At 37.2% G+C, this 17097-nt stretch overlaps 1 protein-coding gene across 1 annotated transcript; it reads left to right on the top strand.

Annotated features, from left to right (window-relative positions):
- The first annotated feature begins 365 nt into the window (after positions 1-365).
- Positions 366-11449, top strand: LOC107858892 (choline-phosphate cytidylyltransferase 1). The gene is made up of 8 exons (XM_016703697.2): positions 366-768; positions 1354-1467; positions 8400-8495; positions 8727-8769; positions 9052-9207; positions 9409-9489; positions 10774-10872; positions 11051-11449. Exons 1-8 carry the CDS (start codon positions 581-583, stop codon positions 11201-11203), a joined length of 930 nt encoding a protein of 309 aa, XP_016559183.2. The 5' UTR covers positions 366-580; the 3' UTR covers positions 11204-11449.
- Positions 11450-17097: the final 5648 nt, after the last annotated feature.

The following is a 17097-nucleotide window of genomic DNA, read 5'->3' as shown; positions in this document are numbered from 1 at the left end:
TTATTTAATCACGAAATATAATGAGCGGTGTAAATTTATTTCTTTCATCATTTTCACCGTTAAGTTAATTAATTAATTAATTATTTCATTTATCTTTACTTGATTCACTCAAAATATATTAAATAAAATATAATTTTATTATGTTATTTTTTAAAAATAATAAATTTAATTATATGAGCATTATAAGAGATAATAACTATAGTTAGTAAAAATAAAATAGATATAATATAATAATTGTTTTTTAATACTTTCTAAATTTAACAAGAAAAATTTAACAACTACTATCACAAAATGGACGGAGCGAGGAAGTAATTAATTCATATTCACACAGGAAATATATGTTTTGAATTTCTTTTTTTAAAAGTGAGTAAATTAAAAGTTGGGGATATTAAATCCTTATCCATTAAATAAATTAAATAAATAAAATTAGTCGGCATGGTACTCCGTGTTTTGTGTGTGTGAGTAAATAAGAAGAGAGTATATTTAAGTATTCCCAATTTATGCGTTACAAATTGCATTTGGGGAATAGCAGAGCACACAGAGAGAGAAAAAGGAAAAGAGAGAAGGCCGAACCGAAACAATGGAGAATGGAGGTGAAGATGCAGAATTACAAGTAGTAGAACAGGCACCACAACCACAACAGCGACGGTTGAAACCGATCCCACCGAATCCACCGCCTACAGATCGACCCGCTCGTATTTACGCTGACGGTATTTACGATCTCTTCCATTTCGGCCATGCTCGCGCCCTCGAACAAGCTAAGAAACTGTACGTTTCCTTGGCGTAATATTCTGTATGATTTTACAATTATTCTTAAAGTTTTATTCTGACAAAATCATGCGTTTTATATTGCTCCGCTTTCCGAGAGACAGTCTGACTAATTTTCAAAGTATGAGTTAAATTAGATTAATTTGATATTTAAAATTAAAATTTGGATACTCAAAAACTATACGAAAAGTGCTATAAGTTGCATTTTCCCTCATGTCAATATGACGAAAAAATAAATCAAGTGTTGGTCAGAATTCATATTGCTTCGACTCTCAAAAAGGGAACTTTGACAAGTAAGAAGGAACGGAAGGAGTATCAAGTTGGATGCTGGATTTCTAAGGGACCTGGAACGAAAATGTTTTTTTTTTTCTCGGGATAATTTGTGAGAGGATTCAATCAGAAGTCTGGTTGATTTATGGTACATGTTTATAAAGGTATCTAGTGTAATAAAGGTGTTTGCCTAAGTTGCTTTTTCGGTTTTTTTTGGAATATTATTGTAAGTTGTTATGATTGTAGAGCAATGACGAATTTGCGAAATTGAGTATACCTTTTACGTAGACTGAATTATTCATTGCCTAAATGTAGATTGCCCAACACTCAGCTTCTTGTTGGATGCTGCAATGATGAAATCACTCACAAATACAAGGGGAAAACTGTCATGAATGAGAAAGAGCGCTATGAATCTTTGCGCCACTGCAGGTTGGTTCAATGGAGTTGTCAATACTGTTTAAAGTTTAACATTTGATCTTAATGAAATGATCAAGTTTCTCTAATTGCTGAGGTGAGATTCAGTCAGTTGTCTGATGTCTTTCAGAATACGTTATGAACTTATTTGCATTTAGATGTTTCTGATATTGTGTATATTGTAACTCGGATTTTTAAAATTGTTGTTGCCTGTAATTCATTATTTAAGTTGATTCTTTTGTGTAATCTTTCTCTTGTTCTGTTCATTTCGTTACGGTTGCCATTAAGATGACTAGTTGAGGTTCCTTTTAGATATATTGTATTAAAAAAATTGGTTGTTGTTGTGAGAAATGAGAGACACAAGGAAATTTTATCAGTGAACCAGAGTCCTACTAATCCAAAAGGGGTTCCAGATCTTTTCTTGGCTGAGCCTAGTCTCGGCACAACAAAAACACCATAGATCAGAACTCTGAAGCGGATGATAAGGCGAAATCACTGGTAATTAAATAATCACTCTACATCAGCCAAAATTGTCGTCGGTAATTTTGCATAGAAGTGATAAAAAATCTGAATTTTCATTCTCTTCTCTCAAACACGGGCCTACTTTCATGGTACGAGAAAGGCTCCAGTTTTGCTATGATTCACGAACTTGTAGTTATAGACACCTCAAGGTGGACAAAATGGTGATGGTCAAACCCTGTAAAGCTTTTGGGGTCAAATTAATTTTGTTGCGTTGGAAAATAGCAACAATAAGAAAGGGGAGAACAAAATGAAAAAGGTTGAATTGTGGGGTTAATTATGATGGAGGGACCAAATGATAGGGTAGTAAAGCTCAAGATTTAAGCACTAATTAGAGGGGTATGGATGATGATAATAAAAGAAACATTCTTGGTTCCTTAGTACACATAAGGAAGATTGACATCTTATGCATCCAAGAAACCGGAATATAGGATTTGACTGATAACTTCTTTAGACAATATGGGCGATAAGTGGGTTGACTGGGCAGATCTGCAATCTTGTGACACGGAAGGGGGTATTATAATCACGTGGGATAAGAGGCAATGGGCTGTGTAGAGCTCAGTCTCTAGTACTTCAGATAGTGCTTCATAGGGGTGTATGGGCCTCATATTAATGTTGGAAGAGAAGAACTCTGGAATTAATTGATGGCTATCATGGGAATTTGGAATGAAAATTGTGTGGTTGGTGTATACTTCAGTGTCTATGGGTCTGAAAGTGAGAGAGACAACTGTATCGGGAGAATCAGGGAAATGAAGGCATCTTAGATTATTCAGGACTTGGGAATAATAGATTTAACTTTGCAAGAAGCACACTGCACCTGGTCCAGCCATCCAGGATTGATGATTCAATCCAGGCATCTAAATTAGACAAATTCCTCATTTTCACCTAACATAATGAGTGTTTCAAAGCATTCTTAGATTATTCAGGACTTGGGAATAATAGATTTAACTTTGCAAGAAGCACACTGCACCTGGTCCAGCCGTCCAAGAGTGATGATTCAATCCAGGCATCTAAATTAGACAAATTCCTCATTTTCACCGAACAAAATGAGTGTTTCAAAGCATTGAAACAGACTGCCACTAAGTTGAAGGACTTTATACCCTTATGCCTGATAGGAAATATATATAAGATCTTCTCTAAAGTCCTAACAGAGAGACTGAAAGGGGTGATGGAAAAGTTGGTCGACTCAAAACAAATGGCATTTATTAAAGGTAGGCAAATTATGGATGCAGTCCTAATGGCAAATGAAGTTGTAAGAAAGACTAAAGCAAAAGGAAGTAGGAATTCTATGCAAGCCTGGCATAGAAAAAGCTTATGACCATGTTAATTGGGGTTGCTTGGAGTTTTGGAGAAGATGGGATTTAGACTTAAGTGGATCCAGTGGATAAGATTCTGCATATCTTCAGTGAACTTCTCAGTGTTGATTAATGGTGCACTAGTAGGATTTTTAAGAGCACAAATGGGCCTCAGGCAGGGGACTCAACAACATGATCAAAATAGCGAACACAAGAGGCTGGTTGAGCGGGTTTGATGTGGCTAGTGAAGGAAGGGAAAGTTTAGAGGTGACTCATCTACAATATGCAGATTATACACTTAACTTTCGTGGGGAAGAAGAAGTTCAACTCAAATATCTTAGAGTGATACTGGTTCTGTTTGAAGTGATTTTTGGGTTACATGCTAATTGGAGAAAGAGTTTTCTTTACCCCATTAATGAAGTAAACAACATAGGGACATTGGATACAATCTTAGGTGGACAGGTCAGGGCTTTACCAACGGCATACCTTGGGATACCTTTAGGTGCCAAATCAAAATCCAAAGAAATCTGGAATGGTGCAACACATAAGTGTGAAAAGAAGCTAGTGAGATAGAAAGGGCAATACTTGTCACTAGGAGGCAGGGTAACTCTTATTAACTCTGTCCTGAATGCTATGCCAACTTACATGATGTCCTTATTTTCCATACCTGTAGAGGTCACACCCATAGGGGTCACAAATAGATTGGACAAGATTAGAATGAAGTTCTTAAGGCAAGGAAATAAGGACAGGAAAAGGAAAAGAAAAATCCGATAGTAGAGAAAAGTTACGAGGGTTTGGGGATTAAAAATCTGCAGAATTACAGCAAGACTCTCAGAATGAAATAGTTGTAGAAGTATGCTAATGATAAACAAATGTTGTGGGGGGAAGTCATTGAAGTCAAGTATGAGGAGGAAAACAGTGGATAACAAAGGAAGTAAGTACACCATATGGTGCTAACCTGTTCAGATCTATAAGGGCTTTGTGGGATGAATTCAAGATCAACACTGAGGTTAAATTGAAGAATGGAGAAAGACAAACTTTTGTGTAGATGATGGGCATGAGATGGGGGTTCTCTGGAATATTTATCCAGACATTTATAGCTTAATGTTATAACAACAAAGGACCATTGCAGAAATGTGGATAGTCAAAGGTTTGGGAGATCAATTTCAGAAGACAAGTAAATGACAAGAGTTGCAGAATTTTTTAACATTATTGGCGAGTTTAAAGGGACACAAGAAAGGGAAAATGAACTTTGGTGGCAGGGTAGTGACAAAGGAAGCTTAAAGGTTGGCAAAGAATATAAGAGGATGAACAACCTCAATCAACAGAATGTCAGATGACCTTGGAAAATTATTTGAAAGGTAAATGTTCCTCACAAAGTAGCTTATTTTATTTGGCTTCTATCTAAGGAAGCAATCCTTACAGAAGACAATCTGATGAAAAGGGGGTGACATTGTGTCCTAGTAGTATTTTTTGTAGAGAGCAGGCAGAAATTGTTAAGTATTTGTTCCTTCATTGTAAGATCACTGGAAAATTATGAAGGCTATTCCTAAATCTAAAAGTTTTGTCTTGGTCTATGCCCGGAAAGATAACAGGGACCTTTAATGTGGGGAAGAAGCTGGGATTCAGGCTAAAAGCAAAAGTAGATGGAGAATCATACCAACTAACATATGGTGGACAATTTGGAAAGAGAGGAATGTTAGGTGCTTTGAGAATGTAGAGAATAGTATAGAATAGATCAAGTTGAATTGTATCTTGATTTTGTGTTCTCGGTGTAATCAGATTTGGTCCAATAATCCTGTATCTGATGTTGATGTGTGGGATTCATTATAGACATGGGATTATAGGATTTATCTTGTAAATACGGCCTCAGTACAACCTAAGTACTGATGTTTCTATCAATATATACAAAGTTATCGATTTTAAAAAAAAAATAAAGGGCAAGATTCTAGATGAGCTTATGGTGCTTGAACAATTCTCTAAAGGCTGAGTTCAAATTGTGGAGGTCAAAATAAAATTCTTGACTTGGAACAAGAACTACAACTTCTTACCGTGTAGAGGACAAAGGAGATATCCTGGAGATAGAACTCAAGAGGGTTAGGATAGGAACATCAAGTTTTTCCAAAGAGTTGCTATCTCTCAGGGAAGAACCAGTTGCATTGTAAGACTTTTGGTGAATTTTGAGATCGTAGAGGTCATGGATCTTATATAAGGGGAGATCCTCGACTACTATAAAATACTTTACATTGAATATGAATAATGGAGACCTACTTTAAGACCAGATGATTTGCCAAACATTTTAGAAGAGGGAAACATTTTAGAAGAGGGGAAGAGGACAAGAACTGATTGGAAAAATCTTTTCGAGGAACCTGAACATTTACCACTATCAAGTTTTGTGCACCCGTCAAGGCCCAGGGCCTCGAGGAATTCACAATGGCTTTTTACCAAGAGGCTTAGATCATTAAAATGGATGTGATGGCTCTAAACATTTTCTATTAACACAGCCTCATGGTGAGATCTACTAATGAATCATTGTCTTGATTCCCAATAAGAAAGGAGCCATAGGAATCGATGATTACAAATCCATAAGTTGGATCAATAATATTTATTGAATATCAGCTAAGCTACTAGCTAAAAGGCTCAAAAGAAGTATTTGGAGGTCTGGTGTCAGGGCATCAAAGCGCATTGATTCAAGGAAGACAACTTATTGATGCTTTTTGATAGCTAATGAGGTGTTTGACTCTCCGCCGAGAAATGGAAATTATGGTGTTCTTTGTAAACTTGATATGGAGAAGGCTTTTGATGAAGTTAGGGGGTCCTATCTTCTAGCAGTGCTTAAGAAAATAGGCTTTGATGATAGGTGAATATGCTGGATAAAGTTCTGTAGTACCACTACCACCATCACCAGCAACATACCCAATTTATTCCCACGAGTGGGGTTTGGAGAGGGTAGTGTATACACAATCTTACCCCTACCTTGTGGAGGTAGAAAGGCTGTTTCCAATGGATCCTCGACCTAAGTAATATATATATTAAAAAACATTATGTAAAAGAAAATACAGTAATGAAGTCATGCTAAAAATAATAGAGAAAACAACAATACCAATAACAAGTAGTATGATGACCTAAGCAAAAGGTAATTAAAAATCAGCTACTGTAAAAAAAAATCCAATAATAGGCTAGCGTAAGAGTACTAATAATAATACTAATGATGATAGAGAAAATTAGACACTGCTTGCTCGATTACCTACTAACTTCCAGTCCGAATCCTCGTTCTCCATATCATCTCATCTTGGGTCATGTCCTCGATAAGCTGCAGGTGAACCCCATAGTCTAAATCACATTACTACTTTGGCCTACCTCTACTTCTCCTCAAGCCCACCATAGCTAACGTCTCACTGACACCTTCTCAGTGTGGAATCTTCTCTTCTCATGGACGAGCCATCTCAGTTCGCCTTCCTAATCTTGTCCACCATAGGGTCCGCTCCCACTTTGTCCAGTATAACCTCGTTCTAAACTCCATCTCTCCTAGTATATTTGCACATCCGCACACATCCATCTCAACATCCTCATTTCTGCTACTTCCATCGTCTGGACGTGCGAGTTCTTTACTGGTCAACACTCTACCTCAACCACCACTTTATAGAACTTATCTCTTAGTTTTGTTGGCAGATTTGTATCACACAAGACACCAGTCCTCCATTTCATCCACACCGCTCCTATACAGTGTGTTCCCCAAGTTCTTCCTTTAAGTTAGAAAGTGTACGAACATTAAATTCTGGGAAGACAAAAGGTAAGGGGTTCTACCCTAAAAAATGACTTCCAAGCTTGTAAACCGATAGCTCAAGAAAAATCTAATTGGCAAAATAATTGCTGGAAAAATACAACTAGGAGGGATATTCAAGGTTGGGAACTGCCACACCTTATGGATGTCTAAAATTGGATGTACATTCTGTCAAGCCATATATTACCGACAGCCCCGAAGCAACCACCCTTCAGTAAAGGAAGGCTACACACACCTATTCTCTCCTCCAATTAGATAATTGACTGACTGATGGCTCTGAAATATAGCACTCCCCTCAAGATATTATGTTTCAGCTGGATAACCTTACATGAAGCATGCCTCACACACGATAATCTCTACAAACGAAAAATTCAGACAGTCAATACATATTTCATATGCCCTCACAATTAAAAATCCAATACACATCTTTTGCTGCACTGTCCAATTTTCACAGATATTTGTGGCATGTGTTTCTCTATTTTTGGTCTCAAATGGTTTATGCTACAAAGAATAAAAGAGGCCTATGAATGCTGGTCCAATGGAATGATGATAAGTACATTAGGTCTCTGGCAGATGATTCCAGTCTGTATCTTTTGGTGTTTCTGGACAGAAAAGAATTGCAGTTGTTTTGATGAGATTTCAACTCCCTAAGTTAAAAGCCTTCTATGGTTGTATAGTTGGAAGAATCTCTCCCCTGTAAATTGTCCTGTTAATTTTTGGGCTTCACCAGCCTTCAGCATTAGCTTAGTGTTTGTTGTAGCTATGGCTGATAACCTTCTGTATTTACTACTTCTGCAATCTCTGCATCTTCTTGACGCCAGTAAGAGATTCTCTTGCTTCGTGACGAAAAAAATACAAATTTGTGGCACATGCTTTTACGTATGATGGGGTTAATTGGGTTATGCCTGGAACTATACTGGAGCTTCTACTCAATGTGAGATGAATTGGTTGAAGAAAGGGTGATAAGACAGTTAGGAACTCAAATATTTTGAAGACGAGCAGTTCCGTTTAGAAGATCAAGATGAATTGCCTTTTTGTTTTATTTTTGGTGTAAACGGGAATTTTTCGATGATTTATGAAACCTGATAAATTTAATAGGTAGTTTGCAAGTTACTGTTACATTAGGTTTCTCTTCTCTCTCTCTTTTTGAATTGCACATACTGTTATCAGCACTAACCTGGTGCTGATTTTATTATCAGTACAAGACTGTTATCTTTTTCTAAAAAAGAACATAGATTAGATGGTTCTAAATTCTAATACTGTAGCTTCTAATGGTTAATATCAGCCTTTATCTTCAATTTTGTTATGGTGCATTTTCAATCAAGTTAAATGGGTATGCATTGATGCAGATGGGTTGATGAAGTTATTCCAGATGCACCTTGGGTTGTTACCCCGGAGTTCATTGAGAAACATCAGATTGACTATGTTGCACATGATGCTCTTCCGTAAGGCTAATGGCCCATAAAAATTTACTTCTGTTAATTTGCTTAAGGTCCTTGTTTCCTTGGAAATATATCTAGATGAGCTTTCCATATTCCTCATTATATTCAATATTTTACTTTAAGGTCTCCCCCTGTTGTAGGATTTGCTTTATTTTATTTGTTTGTTTTGTGTTTCATTTTGGTTCATAAATATTTTTTGTTTTAATTTTTCATCTTCTTGTCTCTGCATGTCAGTTATGCGGATGCAAGTGGAGCTGGAAATGATGTTTACGAGTATGTAAGTCTAAAATGAACTTCAGTTCATCATACACGACTTTCTACCTTATTATTTTAATGTTTCTTTTAAACAATTTCGTTTGTCTGTAGAGCGTTTTTGTGTGTGCACATACGAAGATGGTTGCAACTTGTTCGTCTTTTCAACATGCTGCATGAAATTCATTCTTTATTTGCTTGTTGTAGATCCTTTATTAATCAATATAAGATATCTAGTTTGATATGCGCTTTTTGATGCAATCTAAGTCTTGTGTAATGTTAATATTTTGAAAACCTGTGTTTTTAGGTTAAGTCCATAGGTAAGTTTTTGGAGACCAAGCGGACTGATGGCATATCTACTTCAGATTTAATAATGAGGATTGTGAAAGACTACAATGAATATGTGATGCGAAATTTGGACCGAGGATATTCAAGAACAGATCTTGGTCTCAGCTATGTGAAGGTATACTCCTTGGTGCTTTAATTTGGTGATGTAACATACCTTACCTCTCTCACGAAAAAAGTGCTATTTTTTCGCGAATGTATTGAAATAAAGAAAGTGTTTAATTAGATGATGATGTAGACTTTCTGTGATAGCATTAGATTTACATTTCGTTTCGTTATCTGCTTTGCCATATATTAACTTCATTATTGCCTCTTTTAGGAAAAAAGGCTGAGAGTGAATAGGGGTTTGAAGAAGTTGCACGAGAGAGTAAAGAAACAACAAGAGAAAGTGGAAGAGAAGGTATATTCTTCTTTATTAACTGATTTTCATTTCGTTATTTCGAATACAAGTTGTCAGAAGAGTCTCCAATCTCCATAGAATGTGGTTTGTGAATGTAGTTTGGCAATTATCTGGAAAAGGCAAAAGAGGAAAGGATATTAAGACGATGATCTCTGTCCTTTTATCATTTGTTCAAACAGCATTTTTTTCTTGAACAAGGTTACATATTTGATATATAATCAAAAGAGTATCCCTCAGCATGAAGACTGTGCTAAGAGAATCATTGTCACCGGAACCCCAACAAACATAACCGATTTGTTAACTAGTTACAATGATCCAATAATGTTTTAACTACAGAATCTACATCTTCTGCTAGGCCCTCCTTGCACCAAAAATGAAACAAAAAATACACAATTCATTTTAATCTTCTGTGGAGTTGGCTACATCTTCAAAATAGCGTTCATTCCTCTTCCTTCATATTGTCCACCAGATGCATGTAGGAATAATTTTCCACCATCTCTTCTGCCTTACCAAATTGCCTGGATCATTCCTGCATGGAAACAACTTAGCAGTTTTCCGAGGCATTATCCATCTGAGCCCTTTCATACTCAGTAATAGCTGCATCCGAGTACTGGTAATTTTGCAATGGATAAATATGTTCCATTTTATCCCTCGCAGAGTAAACATTTAGAACACATAGAAAACATTGTGCAAATGGCACTTGGAGCAATGTAAGGGTAGCACGGGAAACAATAGGATGGTATATAAGGTAACGTTAAATTGGAGAATACAACGGAATTGCCTTCTGCATACCCCACTTGTTGGACTATACCGGGTATGATGTTGTTCTAGTGAATATTATGAAGTGTAAACGGCTTGGTGGCACATCTTATAATGGAATATCAACATTATACATCAGTGTTAGGTGTTCTAGTCTTTTATCATCTCTGTGCAACTGTCATTTTCTTGTAGGTTCTCGTATTCTTAGATCCTTTATATTTTAAGCTGACGGAATTTCGTGCAACAGTGTTTGAATGATTCTTTTTCTCCAGTGCAACACTCTTGTGTAAATTCAAGTTTTGACTTTGTTGGTTTCCACATTGGTATGGTTTCATTTGTTGAGAGGCCTGGAGCTTTTTAGTTAGTATATAGTAATTTACTCAACCTGTAATGAAGTGTTCACGAGCTTTTGCAGTTTGCTTCCCCTGTATGATGCGGCTCGGTTGACAATATAAAATTGAGCAGTATGTAGTTATGAGAGCTTTTTGCTATGTTGATGAAATGAACATAAGATACTTGTTGCAGATTCAAACAGTAGCAAAGCATCGAAATATTTGGGTGGAGAATGCTGATAGATTGGTTGCTGGTTTCCTTGAGATGTTTGAAGAGGGCTGCCACAAAATGGTTCGATCTCTCTCCCACCTTCCCCGTCCCTCCTAACCCCCATCCTCTTCTTGTCTCTATCTGGTGGTGTGTTTAATCCTCCACAGTTTCTAGGCACAAAAAATTTAGCACCTCGCACGCACACAGTGAGAGTGGTTTTAATTTGCACATCTGATCATACATATTGGGCTTTCAACAGGGGACCGTCATAAGAGACCGAATTCAAGAGCAGATGAGGACCAAGAGTATAAAAGGGCTTCTATATGACCACGAGGATGATGATGAATATGATTACTATTACGGCAGCAGTGACGATGATGAAGAATACTACGATGGTGAAGATGAAGAATAGTGTTCCTCACTTTTTTCATGTTATGTGGTGAAACTCTCACCGTGTAAAATGTAGTTTATGGATCAAATTTGGATGAAGATGTATAACGGTTGGATGCGCGTGCAATATGCGTGTTTTCTTTGGTAGAATGTAGTGGCCGTTTAGTTGTGTTGTAAACCGTGATCAAGCATAGTCTTGTACCATAACACTGTCAAGCAGAGTGATTTGTCTAATACGAGATGAATAATCATATGTTTTTGAAAATACTACTTTATTTTCTCCTTTTCTTCTTTTGACAATTGCATAGCTAGGAATCCTCACCTCTTCTTCTGGAGTTTCTTATCAAAATAAAAAAGGAAACTACCTAGCTGCAGCTAATAAGCTATTCAGTTTGGTAGTTCTTGGCTTCTCTGGCTACCTTGTAAATGTAGTTATGATTTTTCTGGTCTGCCTGTCAACAACATGCCTAGTATATTCCCACATAGTGGGGTCTGGGGAGGGTAAAGTGTACACAGATCATACAACTACCTCAGGTGAAGTACAGAGGTTGTTTCCGATAGACCCCTCCGGCTTAGGACCGATAGTATTATAACAAACACAAATCATAAATGCATATAAATTAGTACAATTTGTCAAATTATACTACAATCACAAGATAATCTAAAAACTATTTATCTGAAATCATAGACATCACTCGGCACCACGAACAAGAAATTTCAGACACAAATAAAGAGCACTCCCCTATTGTTACCGACGTACTCTCACCCCCTAACCCTCTACCCTAATTCGCGTTCTCCACACCTTCCTATTAAGGGTCATATCCTCCATAAGCTGTAACTACTCCATATCATGCCTAATCATCTCCCTCCAGTATTTCTTTGGCCTACCTCTACCCCGCCTAAAACCATCCATAGCCAGTGTTTTACACCTCCGCACTGGCGCATCCGAGCCCCTCCTCATCACATGCCCAAACCAACGTAACCTTACTTCTCACATCTTGTCCTCCACCGAGGCCACTCCCACCTTCTCCCGAATAATCTCATTCCTTACCTTATCTTTTCTGGTATGACCACGCATCTATCACAACATCCTCATCTCTGCCACCATCAACTTTTGGATGTGGGAGTTCTTAACTGGCCAACACTCCGCTCCATACAATATAGCCGGTCGAACTACCACTCTGTAGAACTTCCCTTTAAGCTTCGGGGGTACCTTCTTATCACATAAAACTCCCGAAGCGAGCCTCCATTTCAACCACCCAGCCCCAATACAATGTGTGGCATCCTCTTCAATCTCACAATTGCCCTGAATCATAGACCCCAGATACTTGAAACTCTCCTTCTTCTGAATAGCCTGAGAGTCCAGCTTCATAACCACACCAGTCTCCGGCGACACATCACTAAACTTACACTCCAAGTAATTCGTCTTGGCCCTGCTTAACCGAAATCCTATAGACTTAAGAGTCTATCTCCAGTCTCTAACATATCATTTACTCCTCCTCGAGTCTCGTCAATCAGCACTACATTATCAATAAATAACATACACCAAGACACCTCCCCTTGAATATGTCGCGTCAAAACATTCATCATCAAGGCAAATAAAAAAGGGCTAAGATTCGATCCCTTATGCAACTCTATCAAAACCAAAAAGTGCTCCGAATCTCCACTTACCATCCTCACCCGAGTCTTCGCGCCATCATACATGTCCTGAATCAACCTAGTGTACGCCACGGGTACCCCTCTAGCCTCTAAACACCTCCACAAAATCTCCCTGGGAACTTTGTCACAAGCCTTCTCAAGATCAATAAACACCATGTGCAAGTCTTTCTTCCTCTCCCGAAACTTCTCTACTAATCTCTTCACAGGGTGAATGGCCTCAGTAGTTGAACGACCTGACATGAAACCGAACTGATTCTTAAAGATAGTCACGCTCTTTTTCAGCCTCAACTCTGCCACCCTTTCCCAAACCTTCATAGTATGACTCAACAATTTAATGCATCTATAGTTGTTGCAACTGTGAATGTTTCCCTTGTTCTTGTACAATAGAATCATCGTACTCTACTGCCAAGCTTCAGGCATCTTTGCCGCCTTATAAATGATGTTAAACAACCCTATCAACCACTCTAAACCTTCCCCGCGCCAGTACTCTTCCAAAAATCCACTGAAATCTCATCTGGTCCTGTCGCCCTACCCCGATGCATCCTGCAAATAGCCCCCTTGACCTCCTCCACCTCGATTTGCCTACAATAACCATAGTCGCGACACTCCTCAGATTTTCCCGTCACCCAATAAGAGACCTTTGTCCCTCTCGTTATTCAAAAGTTTACGAAAATAGGACTGCCACCTCTTCCTAATGAGGGCATCCTCAACCAACACAGTACCATCTTCGCCCTTGATGTACTTCACTTGGTTAAGGTCACAAGCCCTCCACTCTCTGGCCTTGGCAAGCCTATACAACTTCTTATCCCCGCCTTTCTCATCTAAAACCGCTTACAAGCTCTCAAAAATTATCGTCTGAACTACTGTAATCGCAAGCTTAGCCTCTCTCCTAGCTACCTTATATTCCTCCTTATTCGTTTGCCTCTCCTCATTATCCTTTCTCTCAACCAACTTAGCATACGCCATCTTCTTAGACTTCACCTTTCTCTTAACCTCTTCGTTCCACCACCAGTCCCCTCGATACTTGCCAGATCGATCTCTTGAGACACCCAACATCTCTCTAGCGGTCTCCCTAATGCAATTGAAAGTTGTCTCCCACATAATATCCGCATCTCCTCTACTCTCCCAAGTCCCTCTGCTCCTCAACTTCTCCCTCCATCTCCAAAGCACTAGCCAAAGTCAAGCTACTCTACTTAATCCTGGGCCGAACCTCCATACTCCTCTTCTTTTTGCCCTTATTGATTACCAAGTTCATCACCAACAACCTATGCTGAGTTGAAAATTTTTTGCTAGGTATGACTTTATAGTCTTTACGCTTTACAATTTTTACAGCGCTCTATCACCCTTTCTAAGGAGCAAAAAGTCTATCTGAGTTTTGGCCACTGAACTACGAAACGTAATAAGGTGATCATCCTTCATCGGAAAGCTCAAATTCACTATCCATAACCCAAAAGCCCTAGAAAAATTCAAAAGAGAAGCTCATCCTTCATTCCTCTCCCCAAAAGCGAAACCGCCATGCACACCATCATAACCTCTCGATGAAGACCCAATATGCCCATTGAAGTCTCCTCCCACGAAAAGCTTCTCAGTGCTCGGGACGGTCAAAACCTCCCCAAAACCCGTCTTCTCCTCCTCGTCCAAACCTACTTGCAGAGCTTAAGCTCTAATAACATTCACCGTAGACCCTCTCACGACCAACTTAATAGACACCAACCTATCACTGACTCTCTTAGTCTTGACCCACATCATATTATTTTACCTTTATTAGATCCGGATAAAAATATAACCTGCGATTCTTTCCATGAAAAACCTTCACCTTTTGTTGAGGGTGAGTGAAATGAAGAACAAAAGGTAAGCGTTTTTTGGTAGAAAGAACCACAGACTAATTTTTTTTTTTTGGATCTAATGCAAGTAAAATAATATGATATGGTGGATTTTTAAATTTTAGGTAAAATAATATAAGAAATTCAGATATATGCACAGTATTATGCTACGTGTTTCTCTAGGTAACTTATTATGGCCTAAAAATTTGACGGTAAGGACATTGACTAGCTAAAAGTATAATTAAGAAGGATATTTGCGTATCACTTTTGAAAGTTTGGGAGTAAATCTATAATCTATAATCTATATCTATAATTTATAATCTATAATCTATAATCTATATCTATATCTATATCTATAACATATTAAAAGTGTGAATGGCCTTAGAAATGTCGTTTGAACTTTTTGTCCTCCATTAAAAGTCTTTGCTTTCGATAAAATCGTCTTTTCACTATTTTTTTAATATTTAAGAATTAAAAATTAATTAAATATATTTATGCTAAAGCTTTTTCTTATTAGAAGTCATAAAAATTAATGATAACTAATATTTTTTTCATTAGCTTAGGAATTCTAAATCAACTAAATTTGATTTTAAGAAGATTTAAAAAGTTTATAAATCTACATCTACATCTATAATATATTAAATTTATTAATCACTTGAAACTTCTGGTGGTAAAATATAAGGAAAAGGACATGGGCTGGTCATTTAATAAAAAATGGCCCATAATTTTAAAATGTGGACAACTGTAGCCAGTCGACCCAATTTAATTCCCTTTTTTAGCCATTTGTCCAATTGGACACATGCAGTCTCTATACTCAATTGATACACTTTTATACCATATTGATACACTCTTATACTACATTGATACACTTTTTAAAAAAGAGAAAGATAATTTTATGCAAGCACATGCAGTCCCTATACCCAATTGATACTCTTTTATACTATATTGATACACTTTTATAATAAGAGAGAAGGGATATCTATGCATGCATATTCAGTGTCCATATACCCAATTGATACTCTCTTATACTAGATTGATACACTTTTATACCACATCGGTAAAGTATATATACCACACAAATACACCTTTTATAGAGGAAATCTGTTTAAGCATACAGTAGCTATACAAAATTGATACAATACATATAGCACATTCATACACCTAATCTGAGTTAAGATGGAGAAATATCTATAATTTTCGGCGCAACCCAGATGGGATTTTGATTATAGCTCAAAAAATTTGGGTTCTTTGAGTAAAACAAACTGGCAAGGTCAAGAATGAGGATATAATTAACAGAATACTGGTGGGGTTGATTTTCAAGAACGTAAAACTGGATTTCAAGAATCAACTAGTGGTGTTAGAAGTTACTTTCCAAAGGATGTTGAAGGGTTTAAGCAGAACCCACATGCGCAAAATGGGAACTTTTCATCTGGGTATGGGAGTTTATCCTCACAAAGTAGTGATTTTGGGTCTCGAAAGGATTATCAAAGTACTTTAGTTGATAATAGAAATTATAGTAGTTACAGTGGTGGAAATGCGTCAAATTTGTTGCGTAGTTCTTGGTTTGAGGAAGGTTTAGAAGCTCAACCGAGTCACAGAGGAGTATATGGGCAGTATCACCAGAATGGAAATGGTTATGACGGTGGCTATGTACTGGATATTTAATTGTGGTGCTATTTTTATGGTATTATTTTAGTTTTAGGTGCTATTTTTGTCCTTTTCCCTAAAATATACCTGTGCTTACAATAAAATATATGTTTTGATCATTTTGCACTTCATTAAAAACCCTCGTGATAGATAAAATCGTCTAATTTTAAATAATAAAAAATTACACGTGCGACTAAACTAGCATAATCCAAAAGAATGACGGTAAGGGCATTGGCAACTTAAAAGCATAACGAAGGGTATTTGCATAGCATTTTTAAAAGCAGAGGTATATTTGGCCTTTATCCATTTCTACTTTTATCTTATCGCTGTTAGCTTGTTATTGTTCCTTTTTCATCTCAATTTGAGTTAAGAATTTATTGAAAACAACCTCCATGATATCATATCATAAGGATAAAATTTACGTATACACTATATATCCTCTTCAGATTCCATGTGTGAAAGTATATTGAATTTGTTGTTGTAATTTCTAATTGCACGTAGTTTTGTCGTAGTATTGGGTGTGAACTAATTGTTTAGCACCTTCAATTATATTATGGCATTCCACCTTTGAAGGTAGACATATTGCATGGTGGAAACTTCATAATGGCCAAGCAGAAGGAAATTTAAAGAGTTGATAGATTGTCCGTACATTCCCAGAGCTTGCATGATACTCCTATAGTTTACTACGTTTTTAACATTGGGACCTAGTACCAAGGGGTGAACATACACCTGGAACAAACAACTACCACCAAATTCAGTAACTTTAATATATATATATATATATATA

The sequence above is a fragment of the Capsicum annuum genome, chromosome 2, assembly GCF_002878395.1.
Source record: "Capsicum annuum cultivar UCD-10X-F1 chromosome 2, UCD10Xv1.1, whole genome shotgun sequence".
Classification (NCBI taxonomy): domain Eukaryota; kingdom Viridiplantae; phylum Streptophyta; class Magnoliopsida; order Solanales; family Solanaceae; genus Capsicum; species Capsicum annuum.
This window is presented reverse-complemented; position numbering and strand designations above follow the sequence as displayed.

Bases quoted from the DNA above. Each gene is read 5' to 3' on its own strand.
- LOC107858892 (XM_016703697.2), top strand. From the start codon at position 581: ATGGAGAATGGAGGTGAAGATGCAGAATTACAAGTAGTAGAACAGGCA. The intron at 769-1,353 runs GTACGTTTCCTT...GCCTAAATGTAG, and splicing joins CTCGAACAAGCTAAGAAACT to ATTGCCCAACACTCAGCTTC. The intron at 1,468-8,399 runs GTTGGTTCAATG...GCATTGATGCAG, and splicing joins GAATCTTTGCGCCACTGCAG to ATGGGTTGATGAAGTTATTC.